Source organism: Panulirus ornatus, chromosome 6 (assembly GCF_036320965.1).
Source record: "Panulirus ornatus isolate Po-2019 chromosome 6, ASM3632096v1, whole genome shotgun sequence".
Lineage (NCBI taxonomy): Eukaryota > Metazoa > Arthropoda > Malacostraca > Decapoda > Palinuridae > Panulirus > Panulirus ornatus.
The window spans coordinates 55,536,710-55,564,329 of NC_092229.1; the positions used below are offsets into that span (position 1 = coordinate 55,536,710).

The following is a 27,620-nucleotide window of genomic DNA, read 5'->3' on the forward strand; positions in this document are numbered from 1 at the left end:
GGGGGCCAGGTGAGGATATTCCCTCAAAGGCCCAGTCCACTGTTCTTAATGCTACCTATCTAATGCAGGAAATGGCGATTAGTATGAAAGCGACAAAGCAAAATAAATAAAAATAAATATATGTATATGTCTGTGTGTATGTATATATATATGTATACGTTGAGATGTATAGGTATGTATATGTTCATGTGTGGATGTGTATGTATATATATGTGTATGTGGGTGGGTTGGGCCATTCTTTCGTCTGTTTCCTTGCGCTACCTCGCTAACGCGGGAGACAGCAACAAAACAAAATACAATGAATAAAATAAATATTATCATTATACTTTGTCACTGTCTCCCGCGTTAGCGAGGTAGCGCAAGGAAACAGACGAAAGAATGGATGAACCCAACCGCATACACATGTATATACATACACGTCAAAACACACACACATATACATACCTATACATCTCAACGTATACATATATGTACACACACAGACATATACATATATACACATGTACATAATTCATACTGTCTGCCATTATTCATTCCTATCGCCACCCCGCCACACATGAAATGACAACCCCCCTCCCCCCACATGTGCGCAAGGTAGCGCTAGGAAAAGACAACAAAGGCCACATTCGTTCACACTCAGTCTCTAGATGTCATGTATAATGCACCAAAACCACAGCTCCCTTTCCACATCCAGGCCCCACAGAACTTTCCATGGTTTACCCCAGATGCTTCAAATGCCCTGGTTCAATCCATTGACAGCACATCGACCCCAGTATACCACATCGTTCCAATTCACTCTATTCCTTGCACGCCTTTCACCCTCCTGCATGTTCAGGCCCCGATCACTCAAAATCTTTTTCACTCCATCTTTCCACCTCCAATTTGGTCTCCTACTTCTCCTCATTCCCACCACCTCTGACACATATATCCTCTTTGTCAATCTTTCCTCACTCATTCTCTCCATGTGACCAAACCATTACAAAACACCCTCTTCTGTTCTCTCAACCACACTCTTTTTATTACCACACATCTCTCTTACCCTATTATGACTTACTCAATCAAACCACCTCACACCACATATTGTCATCAAACATCTCATTTCCAGCACATCCACCCTCCTCTGCACAACTCATCTAAAGCCCATGCCTCACAACCATATAACATTGTTGAAACCACTATTCCTTCAAACATACCCATTTTTGCTTTCCATATTGCTTATATCTGCATGAAATAAAAAAATCCATTGTAAGCGGAGGTTGGATGAATGAAGAATCTGATTTCACGTGTGTGTGCATTTGTGTCTTTCTTTCTCCCTGTTCTTCACTCACTTGAAGGCTGTATGTCTACAGTGACATTAAGCATGCTACAAAAGCAAACCTTCATACTCTTTCATCAGGAAATGAAAAAACTGTGTTCACAGATACAGGATTTTGTGCAACAGCATCCAATTCCTAGTGAGATTTCTTCACTGTGTTAAGCCAGTTGATACACAGTGTCTCTACCCACGTAAAGAAGTATGTGAGTGGGGAAACCTGTGCAATATTCCAATGTTTATAAATTTGCCTCACCTTTACTGCTGACCCGTGACTGCTGTCTGTTTGTGGAGTCAGTGGTATCTACATATGCCTCAAAACCCATGTCATCAATCATATCTGCAATCTGCTTGGCACTTAGCAGAGAAGGGTTGAATTCTACAGTTCCTTTTCCTCTTTCTAAGTTAACCTGTAAAAATAAAGTCAAGAATCATCCAAAAATATGTCAGTTGTAGCTGTATGTAGAGTAACATATGGCTCTCAAAGCATCAAAGGCACTGTACTAAAAACACATTTCAAGTGACTGAAAAATTCTTTTGTATATGTAACACTTATTTGGCTGGAAGGGATCTAGTGCTGTTCAACACAATTGGGTGCAGGGCACTGTGAGGTGGGTCAGCACTGGGAGGATTCCCCCAACCACAAATAATATAATCCTAAAAAACACAAACACTTCAAAATAACCTGTACATACACAAGGATTCCCCCAAGCCCAAACAATATAACCCCAAAAAAACATACACACAAAATAACCAATTAACACTAAACTACTGACCTTCCAACCCACCAGACATACAGCGATCGGAAATCACACTTCCAAGAGAAAACTGAAATAAGAGAGCTGAGCTACTGGGAAAGGCTGGAGACTTTAAATCTATCCACCCTGAAAGAGAGAAGAGTGAGGGGTGACCTGATCACAACCTTTAAGTTTTGAAAAAGATGGACGATGCGGACAGTGGACGTGTAGGGACAGAACAACCACATAACATGAAATTAAGTAAAAAGCTTGTTAATAAGGATGTAAAGAAATACTTTTTAAGAGTAATGAATGAATGGAAGAGAATGCCAGAGGACTGGATAATTCAAACAGCTTACATAAATTTAAGAGGTTATATTATAGCACCAAATTTTCAAGAGATTGGGCTTCATGAGTGTAAAATTCCTTCCCTGTACAGTACAAATAGGTAATAAAACAAAAAGGTAACCAAGAGTCACACTCTCCCATATACACTCTGAACATCATCCATCACTACAACACAAAAAACACCATTTCAGCATATCCTAAGACCGTTCATGCCCAAGAAACAACTACCATAAAGAAGATCACACCACTTATACTTAAATCCAAAACATACTCTGCACATCACACACACACAAAAACACAACGATTTTATGACCTCTGGTTCAAACTAGAGGACAGGGCAAGCATACTGACTGCTGCAAGGCACTCATAGGAATAGAAGAGACTCCTGGAGCAGGAAGATAAGGTAAGGTGTACTTAGATATGTGGACCTCTGTGGTATAGTGGTGAGCATTCCTCATTGTGACGCATTCACAGTCACCCAGGGTCGAGCGTATAGGTTCAAAACCTGGTTGCAGCAGTAAGTCTACAGTCAACCCAACTGTTCATCCACCCCTAGGGGTTGGCCAACAAAATGGGTACCTAGCTCAGGCTAGGGTATATATATATAAGATGAAAGCTGGCAAGGCAGTGGGTTTGGATGGTATTGCAGTGGAATTTATTAAAAAAGAGGGTGACTGTGTTGTTGACTGGTTGGTAAGGATACTTAATGCATGTATGACTCATGGTGAGGTGCCTGAAGATTGGCGGAATGCATGCATAGTGCCCTTGTACAAAGGCAAAGGGGATAAAGGTGAGTGCTCAAATTACAGAGGGGCAAGTATGAAGTCTGTTGTGGATGAGAGCTTGGGAAGTGAGTCAGTTGTTGTTCGCTGATGATACAGCGCTGGTAGCTGATTCGTGCGAGAAACTGCAGAAGCTGGTGACTGAGTTTGGTAAGGTGTATTAAAGAAGAAAGTTGAGAGTAAATGTGAATAAGAGCAAGGTTATAAGGTACAGTAGGGTTGCGGGTCAAGTCAATTGGGAGGTAAGTTTGAATGAAGAAAAACTGGAGCAAGTGAAGTGTTTTAGATATCTGGGAGTGGATCTGGCAGCGGATGGAACCATGGAAGTGGAAGTGAATCATAGGGTGGGCGAGGGGGTGAAAATTCTGGGAGCCTTGAAGAATGTGTGGAAGTCGAGAACATTATCTCGGAAAGCAAAAATGGGTATGTTTGAAGGAATAGTGGTTCCAACAATGGTGTATGGTTGCGAGGCATGGGCTATGGATTGAGTTGTGAGCAGGAGGGTGGATGTGCTGGAAATGACATGTTTGAGGACAATATGTGGTGTGAGGTGGTTTGATTGAGTAAGTAATAATAGGGTAAAAGAGATGTGTGGTAATAAAAAGAGTGTGGTTGAGAGAGCAGAAGAGGGTGTTTTGAAATGGTTTGGTCACGTGGAGAGAATGAGTGAGGAAAGATTGACCAAGAGGATATATGTGTCAGAGGTGGAGGGAACGAGGAGAAGTGGAAGACCAAATTGGAGGTGGAAAGATGGAGTGAAAAAGATTTTGAGTGATCAGGGCCTGAACATGCAGGAGGGTGAAAGGCGTGCAAGGAATAGAGTGAATTGGAACGATGTGGTATACTGGGGCCGACGTGCTGTCAATGGATTGAACCAGGGCATGTGAAGTGTTTGGGGTAAACCATGGAAAGTTCTGTGGAGCCTGGATGTGGAAAGGGAGCTGTGGTTTCGGTGCATTATTACATGACAGCTAGGGACTGAGTGTGAACGAAAGTGGCCTTTGTTGTCTTTTCCTAACATTACCTCACGCACTTTTGGGGGAGGGGGTTGTTATTTCATGTGTGGTGGGGTCGCGATGGGAATGAACAAAGGCAGATAGTATGAATTTTGTACATGTGTATATATGTATATGTCTGTGTGTGTATACATATGTTTAAGTTGAGATGTATAGGTATGTATATTTGCGTGTGTGGACGTGTATGTATATATATGTGTATGTGGGTGAGTTGGGCCATTCTTTCGTCTGTTTCCTTGCACTACCTCACTAATGCAGAAGACAGCAACAAAGCAAAATAAATAAATAAATTAATATGTAATTCTACTTATACTTGTAATTATTTTCTATTCAACTCACAAAATCATGTAAAATCATTTATTTCCCACAAATACTTTTTATTGCATTTCACATGAGAGCTAGAAAATGGATGCAACTAGATAAGGCCTTTTCTTCATCTGTTCCTAGTGTTTCCTTGCTAATGGAGGAAATGGTAAACATGAAAGAAAAAAAATTCAATATAAATTGTTCAGGACTGTTTCAGTTAATAAATAATACTTTGACCTCTATTACAACACATTCTGCTGCAAAAAATCTATAGACATTATTTACATTATCTGTCTGGATGAGTAAACATTGTGACAGGTAGAATCTAGAATAGGTAAGCATGATTATGCTGAACTCAGAACCCTGAGAATTAACACTGAGGGGGTGGATTGAGAGTTTCACTGATCTGTGCTGCTAGATGTACCTCATCCATCTCACAGAACTAAATACAGAATTGGTGATAATAGGGGGATAAAACAATATGACTGCACACCAGATGGTCTTGATCCAATAGTGAACAAATCAAACATGATAAACTGACTGTTTTTTTCTGGATGTAATAAGATAACTGCTTGGGGATGGTCGCCAACAACAAAAATAACTACTGCTCCTACTACGACAAAATTGACTACTACAACTACTTTTACTATTACTCTCACTACTGCTTGTCTTGTAAGTTATCTCAATGATTTATCAAACAATAAAGTATAACTGATGAATGCATCATATTCCTTGAGAAATATGAAAGTCTTTCATCTGAATGGGTAGATACTATGTTTTGGTACTCTAGCTTTTCTAAATATTGCATAACAGTTTATAATTTGTACAAAACAAAACTACTCATTACCATACATGTTGATTACATTTCAGTTCCTCCTTTATTTTTCTACTTTAAGTATGAATGAAGTAAACATTTAAGTTCTCAAAGAAATTACCTGATGTCTACAGTTTCTGGTAATGTCTAAAGTTTCTGGTATTCATAATAAATACAATGACATCTTACCTTTATATTCTTAACACCCATTTTCTCTCCTATACTGCCTTCAATATTTTGTACACAGGAGTTGCAAGTCATGCCGTGTATGGATATAACACACTTGTCTGACTTCTCGCAGCAGTCAAGTCTCAATTCATCCAAGAGTGTTGTTTCAAAGCCCATTTCACGTATGTACTCCTGAAGCTGTGCTGGATTCGTTATTTTGGTATCATACAAGACTGTTGCCTTCTTTCCCTCTAAACTCACCTAAATGGTCAAAAGGCCAATTAATACTTAAGGTATATGAAAAACAAAAGATCTTATCACAAAACAATGGCTTGCTACAGTGAGAGTACAACAGAGTAGAAAATCAGGGGAAAGGAAGCATTGTTGTTGTTTGAGATCAAATCTCCCAACAACTCTGGAGATGTGGACCCTATACTCTAGGGCAGCCCACCGGTGGTGAGGAACCTAAGCACTAGGCCTAGGGGGTTGGGCTTGTTATCCCACCCGGCCTCCACAACAGCCAGGCTCCCTCTCGAAGGTAATTAGTAAGGTGTAAATGTGTATTGGCAGGCTTCTAAGATCAGTTAGATTTTTCAGAATGTAGTATACCACCAAGCAGAATTGTAGTTTTAATTTGCCTAAGGAATTGAAAAATTCATACTAATACTTTCATAGGAGATGAAACCCAACTATTCTGCTCCCTTCTGAAAAGGATTTCTTTTTGTAGTACATTTGGGTATTACATATCTGAAAATAAACTTTTCAAAAAATCTTGCACTTTCAAAGCTCCCTCCAAAACTCTCTGGGAAAACTACACAAACTTCCTTATTTACCACAGAAAGTCTAGTTAGCATTCATTAAATTACACCAATTTTCTTACCAGAAAAAGTCTAGTTGGAGTTCATCAAACTAAAACAACTTTCTTACCAAAGAAAGTCTAGTGGATGCTCATTAAACTGGGGTACAAGTTATCTTAAGTCTTGCCTTTGGGTTGTATCTTGAAAAATTGAATCATTCCCTTCACAATAATAGAAAAAAATATGAACATAACTTAAGCAAGTTCCTTACCAATTCACTAAGAAGAGAAATAGGTGCAAATATTGTGGGACAGTAGATATTTCACAATAGACTAAACAAGGTACATGTTTGCTGCTTACAGTAATTAGCACATACAAATAAAAGTAAAGAACATAATAATTTTCTTGTAATATTCATCCATTACAGAGCACATAACCATTCTTTGACAATACCCCAAACTTTCTCATATCAGTCTTAATAGAAGATAATTTGGGCAATATAAATTTTCAATAATCTCTCAAAATTACTTAATTTCTGTCTATTATTCACTTAACCTTACTGAACAGAAGTAACTTCATCAAATAAGAATAAATAATTCATCTAGAATATAACTAACAAGCTTTTAGAAAAGCTTGATTACAATTAGCAAATTTCTCCAGATGAAGCAGTAGGACATTGATCCTCAATGTTAGGTTTGCCCTTGCATTACTGCATCAAAATGGATGAATCTGTTTCTATGAAATGTCATTCTTTTTCCCTACTTCTATCACACATTCCTTATTCAAAGTTTTACTCTTTTTAAGATAATCAACCCTTAAACTGTAGCAATGAATAATTGCTGTTTTCTTACAAAGCAGTGGCCTTCAGCAATTAATATGCTAACTTTTTCAGTCTCTTTTTATATATCTAGCTGAATTTTCACTACTGGTAGCCTACACAGGTCTCATGCATTGCTAAGAGGGCACAAAAAAAGTTCTGTTGTCCTAAGTATCCCTACCACCACCATAGTAAGAGCATGGTTGACCACCTGAAGGCCATGTGTGCATATAGTGACTGAACAGAAAATACATAGATTGTTAGGTGGTTTGTTAATAGGAGGCACTTATGATTTTTTTCCTGTTAGAGGTTCCAGTCATGGACAAAAGTCCACATCAAGGTCAGGCCTTAACTGAAATACAGAGAGGTTAATTAAAGGGAAAGAGAAGAGACAAGGGGAAGTATTCACAGAATTGCAAGGGAAGTGAAAAAGCTCTCTTTTAAAATGTACCAATTTATAGTTATTGGGAGTCATGAGAGGGTATTGAATTTCAAAGCTATGACGTTTAAGGAAAGAAGCAGTTATCAAAATGGCCCTCCCCTGAGCTGCCAACAGCCACACAGTAATCACGTTTAAACAGCTTGCTGAGTATTGCAAGGTTTAGCTAGTGGTGGGAGCACATCAGCAACCAGCTCTTGGGAGTAAAAACCAAAGTAATACTCATAGAAGAGATAAAGTGAACCAGTGTTGAGGTGAAGGGCAAATTGGTTAAGTTTTGAAGTTAGTTTGGGAGTTGACAAATCAGACTACTTTTGCCTCTACTTTGTCAAGTAAGGAAGCACAGCTACAGAACCACCCCAAATGTGAGCACAGTATTTCATACAAGGATGAATGGATCCTTTGTGTAAATGAAGCAACTGGAAAGAAGAAAAGAAATTTCATCATCTAAACAGGACTCCCAGTTTCTTAAAGGCAGTCTTAGCTATTTCTGCAAAGTAGGGTTTCTAACATGAGTGGATGTTACAGTAATATCAAGTATGTTCACTGAGTTAAGAGGTGAACTTATAGAACCATCAAATGAAAGAAGGAAGTTGCGGGGAATTTTCAAAAGAGAGATGGACAGAAACTGGGTCTTGGAGGTACTATACTTCAAAAAATTCATCATCACCGAGATATCCTGTCTAAGTCTGAGTTTACTTAGGAAGTTGAGTTGAGACAAGATGCAGATCAAATGAAAAAAGGAGCTGAATTAAAGAAAGTATAAGAATGCAGAATTGAAGGATGTATAAGAATGCAGAACTGAAAAAAGTATAAGAATGCAGCGTTGAGTCATCAGCTCAAAAGTGCATCTTGTTATTTACTGAAGAAAGGAAACCTTTGATAAAAAAGGAGGTAAAGTGTAGGGGATGGGTCAGAGCCTTCAGGAACAGCTCTGTTGATAGAAAATGGGGGAGAGGCTGATCCATCAATAATCATCAAGATAGACTGGCCAGACAGGTAGCTAGACATGAGGGAGCAAAGTCAGGGAGGGAGGCTAAAAGAGGGGAGCTCAGAGATGAGACCCTGGTGCTACACCCTGCCAAAAGCTTTAGAGATACCAAGGACAACCATACAAGATTCCCAAAAATCTTTCAGGGATGATGACCAGACATTAGTAAGATAAGAAAGAATGTAATCACTGGATTTTCCCTTTAGGAAGCCATGAAGAATTCAGTGGGCTTATGCTTAGAGGAAGGGGGCTTGCAAGGGAGGTTCCCCACTGAACTCCCTCACGTGGAAGAAATTATGTAACAACTGCACCTAATCCTAAGGTAATATTTCTGAATAAAAAATCTGCAGCACTCTTTCCATACATGAAAACCACAAAATGTATCCACACTTATTTGTAGAGCGGAAGGTTTATATTTCTACTTGTATCCAAGTCATTCATCACCAATACTGTGTCTGTGTATGAAATATGAGTGTGCACGAAATCAGAGTACAGAGTTCAGCATAAAAAAAGTTTCTTCATATTTGATCACCATTTTCCACTTCAGCAAGGTAGCATCAGGAACAGATGAAGAAATGCAACATACGCTCATATCCATTCTCTAGCTATCATGTGTAATGTATCAAAACCATAGCTCTCTATCCACAACTGAGACCCACAGATCTTTCTACGGTTTACCCTGGACACTTCACATGCCCTAGTTAAGTCCACTGAGAGTACACTGACATAAGTACACCACATATCTGTCAAGAATAAGTTCCTTTATTAGGCTTCTGATGTCACAAAATAGTTGACCTCATGTGTTATCATTACAGATATGTAGCAGTATCATGATTAAGATTAAAGTGGTCAAGGTCACACTAGGTGAGATGAACTTCGACTAGAGAAACCTCAAGGTAATGGTAATGTAAAAGTAACCCCAAGTAAAGATGGACTGTCACTACTTCATAAAATGAACTCTCAGTAATGGAGCACAATCAGCATTATCAAAATACAAAAAATATATGCACTTATATGAAGTGCAAAATGAAAATTGTACACATAGACATACTTGAATTAAAAACAAAGAAACACATACAAACACAGCTTATGGGTATCAGAAATGGCAGGAGTCATCCAAACAGAAAAATTTTCACATGGGAGAACTACCACTTTTGCTGCACTAGCATAAAAAGATTTATGTCATAAATGCAATTATGTCATAAATGCAATAACAATGAAACATGGTGGTAATATTAGGATGGACATATTTCTCAAATAATACAATATTTTCTTTCAGGCATCTGGGCCATGCATACCAATCCAGGTATGCTGTAGGGTATGATTTCATAACACTTCTAGAGAATCATATTAATTGGTGATATAAAATGAAGTGTGATTCATGAAAATAGAAGGGCATGAAGCATGATCAATACTCCATATTTAATTACCTTTATGGAAAGAACGCCAGGTTTTCCCCCAACCAATGACTCGATGTTCTCCACGCAAGACATGCATGTCATGCCTTCAATGCCTGCAGTCACAGTTGATATGTCATTCTCATTAAGTGAAGCCTCAAAACCCATGTCATCTATTGAAGATCTGTAATGGAATTATTATTTATTTTATCATTTAACATACTTTGTCACTGTCTCTTGTGTTAGCGAGGTTGCGCAAGGAAACAGATGAAAGAATGGCCCAACCCATCCACATACACATGCATATACATACATGTCCACACATGCACATATACATACCTATACATTTCAACGTATACATATATATACATACAAAGACATATACATATATACACATGTACAGAATTCACACTTGCTGCCTTTATTCATTCCGGTCGCCAGCCCGCCACACATGAAATGACAACCCCCTTCCCCTGCATGTGCATGAGGTAGCACTAGGAAAAGACTACAAAGGCCACATTCGTTCACAATCAGTCTCTAGCTGTCATGTATAATGCACCGAAACCATAGCTCCCTTTCCACACCCAGGCCCCACAAAACTTTCCATGCTTTACGCCAGACACTTCACATGCCCTGGTTCAATCCACTGACAGCACCTCGACCATGGTATACCACATTGTTCCAAATCACTCTATTCCTTGCACGCCTTTCACCCTCCTGCATGTTCAGGCCCCAATCGCTCAAAATCTTTTTCACTCCATCCTTCCACCTCCAATTTGGTCTCCCACTTCTCCTCATTCCCTCCACCTCTGACAAATATATCCTCTTTGTCAATCTTTCCTCACTCATTCTCTCCATGTAACCAAACCACTTCAACACACCCTCTTCTGCTTTCTCAGCCACACTCTTTTTATAACCATACATCACTCTTACCCTTTCATTACTTACTCGATCAAACCACCTCACACCACATATTGTCCTCAAACATCTCATTTCCAGCACATCCACCCTCCTTGCACAAACCTGTCTATAGCCCATGCCTCGCAACCATATAACATTGTTGGTACCACTATTCCTTCAAACATACCCATTTTTGCTTTCCGATATAACGTTCTTCCCTTCCGCACATTTTTCAACACTCCCAGAATTTTCGCCCCCTCCCCCACCCTGTGACTCATTTCTGCTTCCATGGTTCCATCCACTGCCAAATCCACTCCCAGATATCTAAAACACTTCACTTCCTCCAGTTTTTCTACATTCAAACTTGCCTCCCAATTGACTTGTCTCTCAACCCTACGGTACTTAATAACCTTGCCCTTATTCACATTAACTCTCTGCTTTCTTCTTTCACACACTTTACCAAATTTAGTCACCAGCTTTTGCAGTTTCTCACCCACATCAGCCTCCAGCGCTGTATCACTTCCTGACTCACTTCCCAAGCCCTCTCATCCACAGTAGACTGCATACTTGCCCCTCTCTCCAAAGCTCATGCATTCACCTCCCTAATAACCCACTCCAAAGAAAATCAAACAACCATGGCAACATCATACACCCCTGCCGCAAACCGACATTCACTGAGAACCAATCACTTTCCTCTCTTCCTACTCGTACACATGCCTTACATCCTTGATAAGAACTTTTCACTGCTTCAAGCAACTTCCCTCCCACACCATATATTCTTAATACCATCCACAGAGCATCTCTATCAACTCTATCATATGCCTTCTCCAGATCCAGAAATGCTACATACAAATCCATTTGTTTTCCTAAGTATTTCTCACATGCATTCTTTAAGGCAAACACCTGATCCAAATATCCTCTACTACTTCTAAAACCAAACTGCTCTTCCCCAATCTGATGCTCTGTACATGTCTTCACCCTCTCAATCAAGTATGAATTATGAAATTTTTATTATTTATTATACTTTGTCGCTGTCTCCCGTGTTTGCGAGGTAGCGCAAGGAAACAGACAAAAGAAATGGCCCAACCCCCCCATACAAATGTATATACATACGTCCACACACGCAAATATACATACCTACACAGCTTTCCATGGTTTACCCCAGACGCTTTACATGCTTTGATTCAATCCACTGACAGCACGTCAACCCCGGTATACCACATCGCTCCAATTCACTCTATTCCTTGCCCTCCTTTCACCCTCCTGCATGTTCAGGCCCCGATCACACAAAATCTTTTTCACTCCATCTTTCCAACTCCAATTTGGTCTCCCTCTTCTCCTCGTTCCCTCCACCTCCGACACATATATCCTCTTGGTCAATCTTTCCTCACTCATTCTCTCCATGTGCCCAAACCACTTCAAAACACCCTCTTCTGCTCTCTCAACCACGCTCTTTTTATTTCCACACATCTCTCTTACCCTTACGTTACTCACTCGATCAAACCACCTCACACCACACATTGTCCTCAAACATCTCATTTCCAGCACATCCATCCTCCTGCACACAACTCTATCCATAGCCCACGCCTCGCAACCATACAACATTGTTGGAACCACTATTCCTTCAAACATACCCATTTTTGCTTTCCGAGATAATGTTCTCGACTTCCACACATTCTTCAAGGCCCCCAGAATTTTCGCCCCCTCCCCCACCCTATGATCCACTTCCGCTTCCATGGTTCCATCCGCTGCCAGATCCACTCCCAGATATCTAAAACACTTCACTTCCTCCAGTTCTTCTCCATTCAAACTCACCTCCCAATTGACTTGACCCTCAACCCTACTGTACCTAATAACCTTGCTCTTATTCACATTTACTCTTAACTTTCTTCTTCCACACACTTTACCAAACTCAGTCACCAGCTTCTGCAGTTTCTCACTTGAATCAGCCACCAGCGCTGTATCATCAGCGAACAACAACTGACTCACTTTCCAAGCTCTCTCATCCCCAACAGACTTCATACTTGCCCCTCTTTCCAAAACTCTTGCATTTACCTCCCTAACAACCCCATCCATAAACAAATTAAACAACCATGGAGACATCACACACCCCTGCCGCAAACCTACATTCACTGAGAACCAATCACTTTCCTCTCATCCTACACGTACACATGCCTTACATCCTCGATAATAACTTTTCACTGCTTCTAACAACTTGCCTCCCACACCATATATTCTTAATACCTTCCACAGAGCATCTCTATCAACTCTATCATATGCCTTCTCCAGATCCATAAATGCTACATACAAATCCATTTGCTTTTCTAAGTATTTCTCACATACATTCTTCAAAGCAAACACCTGATCCACACATCCTCTACCACTTCTGAAACCACACTGCTCTTCCCCAATCTGATGCTCTGTACATGCCTTCACCCTCTCAATCAATACCCTCCCATATAATTTACCAGGAATACTCAACAAACTTATACCTCTGTAATTTGAGCACTCACTCTTATCCCCTTTGCCTTTGCCTTTGTATGAAATTATATATATTATTTTATTTTTTTATTATACTTTGTCGCTGTCTCCCGCGTTTGCGAGGTAGCGCAAGGAAACAGACGAAAGAAATGGCCCAACCCCCCCCCCCATACACATGTATATACATACGTCCACACACGCAAATATACATACCTACACAGCTTTCCATGGTTTACCCCAGACGCTTCACATGCCTTGATTCAAATCCACTGACAGCACGTCAACCCTGGTATACCACATCGCTCCAATTCACTCTATTCCTTGCCCTCCTTTCACCCTCCTGCATGTTCAGGCCCCGATCACACAAAATCTTTTTCACTCCATCTTTCCACCTCCAATTTGGTCTCCCTCTTCTCCTTGTTCCCTCCACCTCCGACACATATATCCTCTTGGTCAATCTTTCCTCACTCATTCTCTCCATGTGCCCAAACCACTTCAAAACACCCTCTTCTGCTCTCTCAACCACGCTCTTTTTATTTCCACACATCTCTCTTACCCTTACGTTACTCACTCGATCAAACCACCTCACACCACACATTGTCCTCAAACATCTCATTTCCAGCACATCCATCCTCCTGCGCACAACTCTATCCATAGCCCACGCCTCGCAACCATACAACATTGCTGGAACCACTATTCCTTCAAACATACCCATTTTTGCTTTCCGAGATAATGTTCTCGACTTCCACACATTCTTCAAGGCCCCCAGAATTTTCGCCCCCCTCCCCCACCCTATGATCCACTTCCGCTTCCATGTTTCCATCCGCTGCCAGATCCACTCCCAGATATCTAAAACACTTCACTTCCTCCAGTTTTTCTCCATTCAAACTCACCTCCCAATATATATATATATATATATATATATATATATATATATATATATATATATATATATATATATATATATTCCCTCAAAGGCCCAGTCCTCTGTTCTTAGTGCTACCTCGCTATCGTGGGAAATGGCGAATAGTATGGAAATATGGAATATATATATATGAGTGATGGGATGAAGAAGTAAGAGTATTAGTGAAAGAGAAGAGAGAGGCATTTGGACGATTTTTGCAGGGAAAAAATGCAATTGAGTGGGAGATGTATAAAGGAAAGAGACAGGAGGTCAAGAGAAAGGTGCAAGAGGTGAAAAAAAGGGCAAATGAGAGTTGGGGTGAGACAGTATCATTAAATTTTAGGGAGAATAAAAAGATGTTCTGGAAGGAGGTAAATAAAGTGCGTAAGACAAGGGAGCAAATGGGAACTTCAGTGAAGGGCGCAAATGGGGAGGTGATAACAAGTAGTGGTGATGTGAGAAGGAGATGGAGTGAGTATTTTGAAGGTTTGTTGAATGTGTTTGATGATAGAGTGGCAGATGTAGGGTGTTTTGGTCGAGGTGGTGTGCAAAGTGAGAGGGTTAGGGAAAATGATTTGGTAAACAGAGAAGAGGTAGTAAAAGCTTTGCGGAAGATGAAAGCCGGCAAGGCAGCAGGTTTGGATGGTATTGCAGTGGAATTTATTAAAAAAGGGGGTGACTGTATTGTTGACTGGTTGGTAAGGTTATTTAATGTATGTATGACTCATGGTGAGGTGCCTGAGGATTGGCGGAATGCGTGCATAGTGCCATTGTACAAAGGCAAAGGGGATAAGAGTGAGTGCTCAAATTACAGAGGTATAAGTTTGTTGAGTATTCCTGGTAAATTATATGGGAGGGTATTGATTGAGAGGGTGAAGGCATGTACAGAGCATCAGATTGGGGAAGAGCAGTGTGGTTTCAGAAGTGGTAGAGGATGTGTGGATCAGGTGTTTGCTTTGAAGAATGTATGTGAGAAATACTTAGAAAAGCAAATGGATTTGTATGTAGCATTTATGGATCTGGAGAAGGCATATGATAGAGTTGATAGAGATGCTCTGTGGAAGGTATTAAGAATATATGGTGTGGGAGGCAAGTTGTTAGAAGCAGTGAAAAGTTTTTATCGAGGATGTAAGGCATGTGTACGTGTAGGAAGAGAGGAAAGTGATTGGTTTTCAGTGAATGTAGGTTTGCGGCAGGGGTGTGTGATGTCTCCATGGTTGTTTAATTTGTTTATGGATGGGGTTATTAGGGAGGTGAATGCAAGAGTTTTGGAAAGAGGGGCAAGTATGAAGTCTGTTGGGGATGAGAGAGCTTGGGAAGTGAGTCAGTTGTTGTTCGCTGATGATACAGCGCTGGTGGCTGATTCATGTGAGAAACTGCAGAAGCTGGTGACTGAGTTTGGTAAAGTGTGTGAAAGAAGAAAGTTAAGAGTAAATGTGAATAAGAGCAAGGTTATTAGGTACAGTAGGGTTGAGGGTCAAGTCAATTGGGAGGTGAGTTTGAATGGAGAAAAACTGGAGGAAGTAAAGTGTTTTAGTTATCTGGGAGTGGATCTGGCAGCGGATGGAACCATGGAAGCGGAAGTGGATCATAGGATGGGGGAGGGGGCGAAAATTCTGGGAGCCTTGAAGAATGTGTGGAAGTCGAGAACATTATCTCGGAAAGCAAAAATGGGTATGTTTGAAGGAATAGTGGTTCCAACAATGTTGTATGGTCGCGAGGCGTGGGCAATGGATAGAGTGGTTCGCAGGAGGATGGATGTATTGGAAATGAGATGTTTGAGGACAATGTGTGGTGTGAGGTGGCTTGATCGAGTAAGTAACGTAAGGGTAAGAGAGATGTGTGGAAATAAAAAGAGCGTGGTTGAGAGAGCAGAAGAGGGTGTTTTGAAATGGTTTGGGCACATGGAGAGAATGAGTGAGGAAAGATTGACCAAGAGGATATATGTGTAGGAGGTGGAGGGAACGAGGAGAAGAGGGAGACCAATTTGGAGGTGGAAAGATGGAGTGAAAAAGATTTTGTGTGATCGGGGCCTGAACATGCAAGAGGGTGAAAGGAGGGCAAGGAATAGAGTGAATTGGAGCGATGTGGTATACTGGGGTTGACGTGCTGTCAGTGGATTGAATCAGGGCATGTGAAGCGTCTGGGGTAAACCATGGAAAGCTGTGTAGGTATGTATATTTAAGTGTGTGGACGTATGTATATACATTGTGTATGGGGGTGGGTTGGGCCATTTCATTCGTCTGTTTTCCTTGCGCTACCTCGCAAACGCGGGAGACAGCGGCAAAAAAAAAAAAAAAAAAAATATATAGTCGCGCGGGGAGTGATCATCCTCCTCGAAGGCTCAGAGTGGGGTGCCTAAATGTGTGTGGATGTAACCAAGATGTGAAAAAAGGAGAGATAGGTAGTATGTTTGAGGAAAGGAACCTGGATGTTTTGGCTCTGAGTGAAACGAAGCTCAAGGGTAAAGGGGAAGAGTGGTTTGGAAATGTCTGGGGAGTGAAGTCAGGGGTTAGTGAGAGGACAAGAGCAAGGGAAGGAGTAGCAATACTCCTGAAACAGGAGTTGTGGGAGTATGTGATAGAATGTAAGAAAGTAAATTCTCGATTAATATGGGTAAAATTGAAAGTTGATGGAGAGAGGTGGGTGATTATTGGTGCATATGCACCTGGGCATGAGAAGAAAGATCATGAGAGGCAAGTGTTTTGGGAGCAGCTGAATGAGTGTGTTAGCGGTTTTGATGCACGAGACCGGGTTATAGTGATGGGTGATTTGAATGCAAAGGTGAGTAATGTGGCAGTTGAGGGAATAATTGGTATGCATGGGGTGTTCAGTGTTGTAAATGGAAATGGTGAAGAGCTTGTAGATTTATGTGCTGAAAAAGGACTGATGATTGGGAATACCTGGTTTAAAAAGCGAGATATACATAAGTATACTTATGTAAGTAGGAGAGATGGCCAGAGAGCGTTATTGGATTACGTGTTAATTGACAGGCGTGCGAAAGAGAGACTTTTGGATGTTAATGTGCTGAGAGGTGCAACTGGAGGGATGTCTGATCATTATCTTGTGGAGGCTAAGGTGAAGATTAGTATGGGTTTTCAGAAAAGAGGAGTGAATGTTGGGGTGAAGAAGGTGGTGAGAGTAAGTGAGCTTGGGAAGGAGACCTGTGTGGGGAAGTACCAGGAGAGACTGTGTACAGAATGGAAAAAGGTGAGAACAATGGAAGTAAGGGGAGTGGGGGAGGAATGGGATGTATTTAGGGAATCAGTGATGGATTGCGCAAAAGATGCTTGTGGCATGAGAAGAGTGGGAGGTGGGCTGTTTAGAAAGGGTAGTGAGTGGTGGGATGAAGAAGTAAGAGTATTAGTGAAAGAGAAGAGAGAGGCATTTGGACGATTTTTGCAGGGAAAAAATGCAATTGAGTGGGAGAAGTATAAAAGAAAGAGACAGGAGGTCAAGAGAAAGGTGCAAGAGGTGAAAAAAAGGGCAAATGAGAGTTGGGGTGAGAGACTATCAGTAAATTTTAGGGAGAATAAAAAGATGTTCTGGAAGGAGGTAAATAGGGTGCGTAAGACAAGGGAGCAAATGGGAACTTCAGTGAAGGGCGTAAATGGGGAGGTGATAACAAGTAGCGGTGATGTGAGAAGGAGATGGAATGAGTATTTTGAAGGTTTGTTGAATGTGTCTGATGACAGAGTGGCAGATATAGGGTGTTTTGGTCGAGGTGGTGTGCAAAGTGAGAGGGTTAGGGAAAATGATTTGGTAAACAGAGAAGAGGTAGTAAAAGCTTTGCGGAAGATGAAAGCCGGCAAGGCAGCAGGTTTGGATGGTATTGCAGTGGAATTTATTAAAAAAGGGGGTGACTGTATTGTTGACTGGTTGGTAAGGTTATTTAATGTATGTATGACTCATGGTGAGGTGCCTGAGGATTGGCGGAATGCGTGCATAGTGCCATTGTACAAAGGCAAAGGGGATAAGAGTGAGTGCTCAAATTACAGAGGTATAAGTTTGTTGAGTATTCCTGGTAAATTATATGGGAGGGTATTGATTGAGAGGGTGAAGGCATGTACAGAGCATCAGATTGGGGAAGAGCAGTGCGGTTTCAGAAGTGGTAGAGGATGTGTGGATCAGGTGTTTGCTTTGAAGAATGTATGTGAGAAATACTTAGAAAAGCAAATGGATTTGTATGTAGCATTTATGGATCTGGAGAAGGCATATGATAGAGTTGATAGAGATGCTCTGTGGAAGGTATTAAGAATATATGGTGTGGGAGGCAAGTTGTTAGAAGCAGTGAAAAGTTTTTATCGAGGATGTAAGGCATGTGTACGTGTAGGAAGAGAGGAAAGTGATTGGTTCTCAGTGAATGTAGGTTTGCGGCAGGGGTGTGTGATGTCTCCATGGTTGTTTAATTTGTTTATGGATGGGGTTGTTAGGGAGGTAAATGCAAGAGTCCTGGAAAGAGGGGCAAGTATGAAGTCTGTTGGGGATGAGAGAGCTTGGGAAGTGAGTCAGTTGTTGTTCGCTGATGATACAGCGCTGGTGGCTGATTCATGTGAGAAACTGCAGAAGCTGGTGACTGAGTTTGGTAAAGTGTGTGGAAGAAGAAAGTTAAGAGTAAATGTGAATAAGAGCAAGGTTATTAGGTACAGTAGGGGTGAGGGTCAAGTCAATTGGGAGGTGAGTTTGAATGGAGAAAAACTGGAGGAAGTGAAGTGTTTTAGATATCTGGGAGTGGATCTGTCAGCGGATGGAACCATGGAAGCGGAAGTGGATCATAGGGTGGGGGAGGGGGCGAAAATTTTGGGAGCCTTGAAAAATGTGTGGAAGTCGAGAACATTATCTCGGAAAGCAAAAATGGGTATGTTTGAAGGAATAGTGGTTCCAACAATGTTGTATGGTTGCGAGGCGTGGGCTATGGATAGAGATGTGCGCAGGAGGATGGATGTGCTGGAAATGAGATGTTTGAGGACAATGTGTGGTGTGAGGTGGTTTGATCGAGTAAGTAACGTAAGGGTAAGAGAGATGTGTGGAAATAAAAAGAGCGTGGTTGAGAGAGCAGAAGAGGGTGTTTTGAAATGGTTTGGGCACATGGAGAGAATGAGTGAGGAAAGATTGACCAAGAGGATATATGTGTCGGAGGTGGAGGGAACGAGGAGAAGAGGGAGACCAAATTGGAGGTGGAAAGATGGAGTGAAAAAGATTTTGTGTGATCGGGGCCTGAACATGCAGGAGGGTGAAAGGAGGGCAAGGAATAGAGTGAATTGGAGCGATGTGGTATACAGGGGTTGACGTGCTGTCAGTGGATTGAATCAAGGCATGTGAAGCGTCTGGGGTAAACCATGGAAAGCTGTGTAGGTATGTATATTTGCGTGTGTGGACGTGTGTATGTACATGTGTATGGGGGGGGGGGGTTGGGCCATTTCTTTCGTCTGTTTCCTTGCGCTACCTCGCAAACGCGGGAGACAGCGACAAATTATCAAAAAAAAAAAAAAAAAAAAATATATATATATATATATATATATATATATATATATTCCCACGTATTCCCTGCGTGTCGTAGAAGGTGACTAAAAGGGGAGGGAGCGGGGGGCTGGAAATCCTCCCCTCTCGTTTTTTTTTTTTATTTTTTTTTTTAATTTTCCAAAAGAAGGAACAGAGGGGGCCAGGTGAGGATATTCCAAAAAAGGCCCAGTCCTCTGTTCCTAACGCTACCTCGCTAACGCGGGAAATGGCGAATAGTTTAAAAGAAAAAAAAAATATATATATATATATATATATATATATATATATACATATATATATATATATATATATATATATATATATATATATATATATATATATATATCTTTTCTTTCTTTTAAACTATTTGCCATTTCCCGCGTTAGCGAGGTAGCGTTAGGAACAGAGGACTGGGCCTTTTTTGGAATATCCTCACCTGGCCCCCTCTGTTCCTTCTTTTTGGAAAATTAAAAAAAAAAAAAAAAAACGAGAGGGGAGGATTTCCAGCCCCCGCTCCCTCCCCTTTTAGTCGCCTTCTACGACACGCAGGGAATACGTGGGAAGTATTCTTAATCCCCTATCCCCAGGGATAATATATATATATATATATATATATATATATATATTTTTTTTTTTTGCTTTGTCGCTGTCTCCCGCGTTTGCGAGGTAGCGCAAGGAAACAGACGAAAGAAATGGCCCAACCCACCCCCATACACATGCCTTGATTCAACCCACTGACAGCACGTCAACCCCGGTATACCACATCGCTCCAATTCACTCTATTCTTTGCCCTCCTTTCACCCTCCTGCATGTTCAGGCCCCGATCACACAAAATCTTTTTCACTCCATCTTTCCACCTCCAATTTGGTCTCCCTCTTCTCCTCGTTCCCTCCACCTCCGACACATATATCCTCTTGGTCAATCTTTCCTCACTCATTCTCTCCATGTGACCAAACCATTTCAAAACACCCTCTTCTGCTCTCTCAACCACGCTCTTTTTATTTCCACACATCTCTCTTACCCTTACGTTACTTACTCGATCAAGCCACCTCACACCACTCACTGTCCTCAAACATCTCATTTCCAGCACATCCATCCTCCTGCGCACAACTCTATCCATAGCCCACGCCTCGCAACCATACAACATTGTTGGAACCACTATTCCATCAAACACCCATTTTTGCTTTCCGAGATAATGTTCTCAACTTCCACACATTCTTCAAGGCTCCCAGAATTTTCGCCCCCTCCCCCACCCTATGATCCACTTCCGCTTCCATGGTTCCATCCGCTGCCAGATCCACTCCCAGATATCTAAAACACTTCACTTCCTCCAGTTTTTCTCCATTCAAACTCACCTCCCAATTGAATTGACCCTCAACCCTACTGTACCTAATAACCTTGCTCTTATTCACATTTACTCTTAACTTTCTTCTTTCACACACTTTACCAGACTCAGTCACCAGCTTCTGCAGTTTCTCACATGAATCAGCCACCAGCGCTGTATCATCAGCGAACAACAACTGACTCACTTCCCAAGCTCTCTCATCCCCAACAGACTTCATACTTGCCCCTCTTTCCAAAACTCTTGCATTCACCTCCCTAACAACCCCATCCATAAACAAATTAAACAACCATGGAGACATCACACACCCCTGCCGCAAATCTACATTCACTGAGAACCAATCACTTTCCTCTCTTCCTACACGTACACATGCCTTACATCCTCGATAAAAACTTTTCACTGCTTCTAACAACTTGCCTCCCACACCATATATTCTTAATACCTTCCACAGAGCATCTCTATCAACTCTATCATATGCCTTCTCCAGATCCATAAATGCTACATACAAATCCATTTGCTTTTCTAAGTATTTCTCACATACATTCTTCAAAGCAAACACCTGATCCACACATCCTCTACCACATCTGAAACCACACTGCTCTTCCCCAATCTGATGCTCCGTACATGCCTTCACCCTCTCAATCAATACCCTCCCATATAATTTACCAGGAATACTCAACAAACTTATACCTCTGTAATTTGAGCACTCAGTCTTATCCCCTTTGCCTTTGTACAATGGCACTATGCACGCATTCTGCCAATCCTCAGGCACCTCACCATGAGTCATACATACATTAAATAACCTTACTAACCAGTCAATAATACAGTCACCCCCTTTTTTAATAAACTCCACTGCAATACCATCCAAACCTGCTGCCTTGCCGGCTTTCATCTTCCGCAAAGCTCTTCTCTGTTTACCAAATCATTTTCCCTAACCCTCTCACTTTGCACACCACCTCAACCAAAACACCCTATATCTGCCACTCTATCATCAAACACATTCAACAAACCTTCAAAATACTCACTCCATCTCCTTCCCACATCACCACTACTTGTTACTACCTCCCCATTTGCGCCCTTCACTGAAGTTCCCATTTGCTCCCTTGTGTTACGCACTTTATTTACCTCCTTCCAGAACATCTTTTTATTCTCCCTAAAATTTAATGATACTCTCTCAGCCCAACTCTCATTCGCCCTCTTTTTCACCTCTTGCACCTTTCTCTTGACCTCCTGTCTCTTTCTTTTATACATCTCCCACTCAATTGCATTTTTTCCCTGCAAAAATCGTCCAAATGCCTCTCTCTTCTCTTTCACTAATAATCTTACTTCTTCATCCCACCACTCACTACCCTTTCTAATCAACCCACCTCCCACTCTTCTCATGCCACAAGCATCTTTTGCGCAATTCATCACTGATTCCCTAAATACATCCCATTCCTCCCCCACTCCCCTTACTTCCATTGTTCTCACCTTTTTCCATTCTGTACTCAGTCTCTCCTGGTACTTCCTCACACAAGTCTCCTTCCCAAGCTCACTTACTCTCACCACCCTCTTCACCCCAACATTCACTCTTCTTTTCTGAAAACCCATACAAATCTTCACCTTAGCCTCCACAAGATAATGATCAGACATCCCTCCAGTTGCACCTCTCAGCACATTAACATCCAAAAGTCTCTCTTTCGCGCGCCTGTCAATTAACACATAATCCAATAACGCTCTCTGGCCATCTCTCCTACTTACATATGTATACTTATGTATATCTCACTTTTTAAACCAGGTATTCCCAATCACCAGTCCTTTTTCAGCACATAAAATCTACAAGCTCTTCACCATTTCCATTTACAACACTGAACACCCCATGTATACCAATTATTCCCTCAACTGCCACATTACTCACCTTTGCATTCAAATCACCCATCACTATATATATATGTACTTTTGTGGCAGGGGTGTGTGATGTCTCCATGGTTGTTCAATTTGTTTATGGATGGGGTTCTTAGGGAGGTGAATGCAAGAGTTTTGGAAAGAGGGGCAAGTGTGCAGTCTGTTATGGATGAGAGAGCTTGGGAAGTGAGTCAGTTGTTGTTCGCTGATGATACAGCGCTGGTGGCTGATTCATGTGAGAAACTGCAGAAGCTGGTGACTGAGTTTGGTAAAGTGTGTGAAAGAAGAAAGTTAAGAGTAAATGTGAATAAGATCAAGGTTATTATGTACAGTAGGGTTGAGGGTCAAGTCAACTGGGAGGTAAGTTTGAATGGAGAAAAACTGGAGGAAGTAAAGTGTTTTAGATATTTGGGTGTGGATCTGGCAGTGGATGGAACCATGGAAGCGGAAATGAATCATAAGGTGGGGGAGGGGGCGAAAATTCTGGGAGCCTTGAAGAATGTTTGGAAGTCGAGAACATTATCTCGGAAAGCAAAAATGGGTATGTTTGAAGGAATAGTGGTTCCAACAATGTCGTATGGTTGCAAGGCGTGGGCTATGGATAGAGTTGTGCGCAGGAGGGTGGATGTGCTCGAAATGAGATGCTTGAGGACAATATGTGGTGTGAGGTGGTTTGATCGAGTAAGTATCGTAAGGGTAAGAGAGATGTGTGGAAATAGAAAGAGTGTGGTTGAGAGAGCAGAAGAGGGTGTTTTGAAATGGTTTGGTCACATGGAGAGAATCAGTGAGGAAAGATTTACCAAGAGGATATATGTGTCGGAGGTGGAGGGAACGAGGAGAAGTGGGAGACCAAATTGGAGGTGGAAAGATGGAGTGAAAAAGATTTTGAGTAATCAGGGCCTGAACATGCAGGAGGGTGAAAGGCGTGCAAGGAATAGAGTGAATTGGAACGATGTGGTATACCGGGGTCGACATGCAGTCAATGGATTGAACCAGGACATGTGAAGCGTCTGGGGTAAACCATGGAAAGTTGTGTGGGGCCTGGATGTGGAAAGGGAGCTGTGGTTTCGGTGTATTATTACATGACAGCTAGAGACTGAGTGTGAACGAATGGGGCCTTTGTTGTCGTTTTCTAGCCCTACCTCGCACGCATGAGGGGGGAGGGGGTTGTTATTCCATGTCTGGCGAGGTGGCGACAGGAATAAATCAAGGCAGACAGTATGAATTATGTACATATGTATATATGTATATGTCTGTGTGTGTATATATATGTATACGTCAAGATGTATAGGTATGTATATGTACGTGAAATGTCTGGGGTAAGCCATGGAAAGGTCTGTGCTGCCTGGATGTGGATAGGGAGTTGTGGCTTCAGTGCATTACACATGACAACTAGAGACTGAGTGTGAATGAATGTGGCCTTTTCTGTCTGTTTTCCTGGTGCTACCTCACTGAAGCAGGGGGTAGCAATGCTGTTTTTGGCGGGGCGAGGTAGCAACAGGAATGGATAAAAGGCAAGCAAGTATGAATATGTACAAGTGTATATATGTATATGTGTGTGCATGTGTATGTGGGAGTAAAGTCAGGGGTTCGTGAGAGAGCAAGAGCAAAGGAAGGAGTAGCACTCCTCCTGAAGCAGGAGTTGTGGGAATATGAGATAGAGTGTAAGAAAGTAAACTCTAGATTAATACGAGTAAAACTGAAAGTGGATGGGAAGAGATGGGTGATTATGCACCAATAATCACCCATCTCTTCCCACCTGGTCATAAAAAGAAATATCATGAGAAGCAAGTGTTTTGGGAGCAGCTGTGTAAGTGTGTTAGCAGCTTTGATGCACAAGACTGGGTTATAGTGATGAGTGATTTGAATGCAAAGGTGAGTAATGTAGCAGTTGAGGGTATAATAGGTGAAAATGGGGTGTCCAGTGTTGCAAATGGAAATGGCGAAGAGCTTGTGGATTTGTGTGCTGAAAAACCAATTGGTGATTGGGAATACCTGGCATAAAAAGAGAGACATACGTAAGTATACACATTTCTAGGGAAAATAAAAAGATGTTTTGGAAGGAGGTAAATAAAGTGCATAAGACAAGAGAAAAAATGGAAACTTTGGTGAAAGGGTAAATGGGGAGGTAATAACAAGTAGTAGTGGGGATGTGAGGAGATGGAGTGAGTATTTTGAAGGTCTGTTGAATGTGTTTGATGATAGAGTGGCAGATGTGGGATGTTTTAGTTGAGGTGGTGGTTTTAGTCGAGGATATATGTGTCAGAGGTAGAGGGAACAAGGAGAAGTGGGAGAACAAATTGGAGGTGGAAGGATAGAGTGAAAAAGATTTTGAGCGATCGGGGCCTGAACATGCAGGAGGGTGAAATGCGTGCAAGGAATAGAGTGAATTGGGTAGTGAGTGGTGGGATGAAGAAGTAAGATTCTTAGTGAAAGAGAAGAGAGAGGCGTTTGGACAATTTCTGCAGGGAAGTAGTGCAAATGACTAAGAGATTATAAAAGAAAGCAGCAGGAGGTCAAGAGAAAGGTGCAAGAGGTGAAAAGGAGGGCAAATGAGAGCTGGGGTGAGAGAGTATCATTAAATTTTAGGGAGAATAAAAAGATGTTTTAGAAGGAGGTAAATAAAATGCATGAGACAAGAGAACATATGGGAACATCGGTGGAGGGGCAAATGGGGAGGTAATAACAAGTAGTGATGAAGTGAGGAGATGGAGTGAGTATTTTGAAGGTATGTTGAATGTGTTTGATGATAGAGTGGCAGATATAGGGTGTTTTGGGTGGGGTGGTGTGTGAAGTGAGAGAGTCAGGGAGAATGGTTTAGTAAATAAGAGAAGAGGTAGCAAAAGCTTTGCAGAAGATGAAAGCCGGCAAGGCGGAGGGTTTGATGGTACTGCAGTGGAATTTATCAAAAAATGGGGTGTGTGTTACTGATCGGTTGGAAAGGATATTCAATGTATGTCAGGGTGAAGTGCCTGAGGATTGGCGCAATGCATGCATAGTGCCATTGTTCAAAGGCAAAGAGGATAAAGGTAAGTGTTCAAATTACAGAGGCCTATGTTTGTTGAGTATTCCTCGGAAATTACATGCGAGGGTAAAGGGATATATTCAGCATCAGACTGGGGAAGAGCAGTGTGGTTTTAGAAGTGGTAGAGGATGCATAGATCAGATGATTGTTTTGAAGAATATGTGTGAGAAATACTTAGAAAAACATGGATTTGTATGTAGCATTTATAGATCTGGAGAAGGCATATAATAGGGTTGATTGAGATGCTTTGTGGAAGGATTTAAAGGTATATGGTGTGGGAGGTAAGGTGCTAGAAGTAGTGAAAAGTTCTTACCAAGGATGTAAGGCATGTGTATTCGTAGGAAGAGAGGAAAGTGAATGGTTCCCAGTGAATGCCGGTTTGCGGCAGGGGTGAGTGATGTCTCCACGGTTGTTTAATTTGTTTATGGATGGGGTGGTTAGGGAGGTGAATGCAAGAGTTTTGGAGAGAGGGGCAAGTACGCAGTCTGTGGGGGATGAGAGGGCTTGGGAAGTGAGTCAGTTGTTGTTTGCTGATGATACAGTGCTGGTGGCTGATTCAGGTGAGAAACTGAAGAATTTGGTAACTGAGTTTGGTAAAGTGTGTAACAGAAGAAAGTTGAGAGTAAATGTGAATAAGAGCAAGGTTATTAGGTTCAGAAGGGTTGAGGGACAAGTTAAATGGGAGGCAAGTTTGAATGGAGAAAAGCTGGAGGAAGTGAAGTGTTTTAGATATCTCGGAGTGGACTTGGCAGCGGATGGAACCATGGAAAAGTAAGTGAGTCAAAGGGTGGAAGAGGGGGCAAAGGTTCTGGGAGCATTGAAGAATGAGTGGAAGGCAAGAACATTATCTTGGAGAGCAAAAATGGGTATGTTTGAAGGAATAGTGGTTCCAACAATGTTATATGGTTGCGAGGCATGGGCTATAGATAGGGTTGTGCGGAGGAGGATGGATGTGTTGGAAATGAAATGTTTGAGGACAATATGTGGTGTGAGGTGGTTTGATCGAGTAAGTAATGAAAGGGTAAGAGAGATGTGTGGTAATAAAAAGAGTGTGGTTGAGAGAGTAGAAGAGGGTGTGTTGAAATGGTTTGGACACATGGAGAGAATGAGTGAGGAAAGATTGACAAAGAGGATATATGTGTCAGAGGTGGAGAGAAGAAGGAGAAGCTGGAGAAAAAATTGGAGGTGGAAGGATGGAGTTAATAAAAGATTTTGAGCGATCAAGGCCTGAACATACAGGAGGGTGAAAGGTTTGCAAGCAATAGAGTGAATTGGAATGATGTGGTATACCGGGGTCTACATGCTGTCAATGGACTGAACCATGGAATGTGGAGCGCCTGGGGTACACCATGGAAAGTTTTGTGGGGCCTGGATGTGGAAAGGGAGCTGTGGTTTCGGTGCATTACACAAGACAGCTAGAGACTGAGTGTGGCCTTTTTTGTCTTTTCCTGGCACTCCTTGCTGAAGGTGGAGGAGGAGGAAGAGGAGGAGGAGTTTTTTTGTTTTTTTTGCTATTTCATGTGTGGTGGCGTGGCAACGGGAATGGATGAAGGCAGCAAGTATGAATATGTACATGTGTATGTATGTATGTCTGTGTATGTATATGTATGTATGTATTGAAATGTTAATGTATGTATATGTGCGTGTATGGGCGTTTA

General features: G+C 41.6%; 1 protein-coding gene across 1 annotated transcript in view; it reads right to left on the reverse strand.

Moving 5' to 3' along the window:
- Window positions 1-27,620, reverse strand: part of LOC139749254 (copper-transporting ATPase 1-like) — a 364,429-nt gene that overhangs the window by 252,646 nt on the left and 84,163 nt on the right. The window contains exons 4-6 of the mRNA XM_071662991.1: window positions 9,958-10,108; window positions 5,505-5,744; window positions 1,569-1,722 (exon numbers count right to left, since the gene is read on the reverse strand). Of these exons, the coding sequence (XP_071519092.1) occupies window positions 1,569-1,722; window positions 5,505-5,744; window positions 9,958-10,108 (545 nt within the window). The remainder of the gene's footprint in view (window positions 1-1,568; window positions 1,723-5,504; window positions 5,745-9,957; window positions 10,109-27,620) is intronic.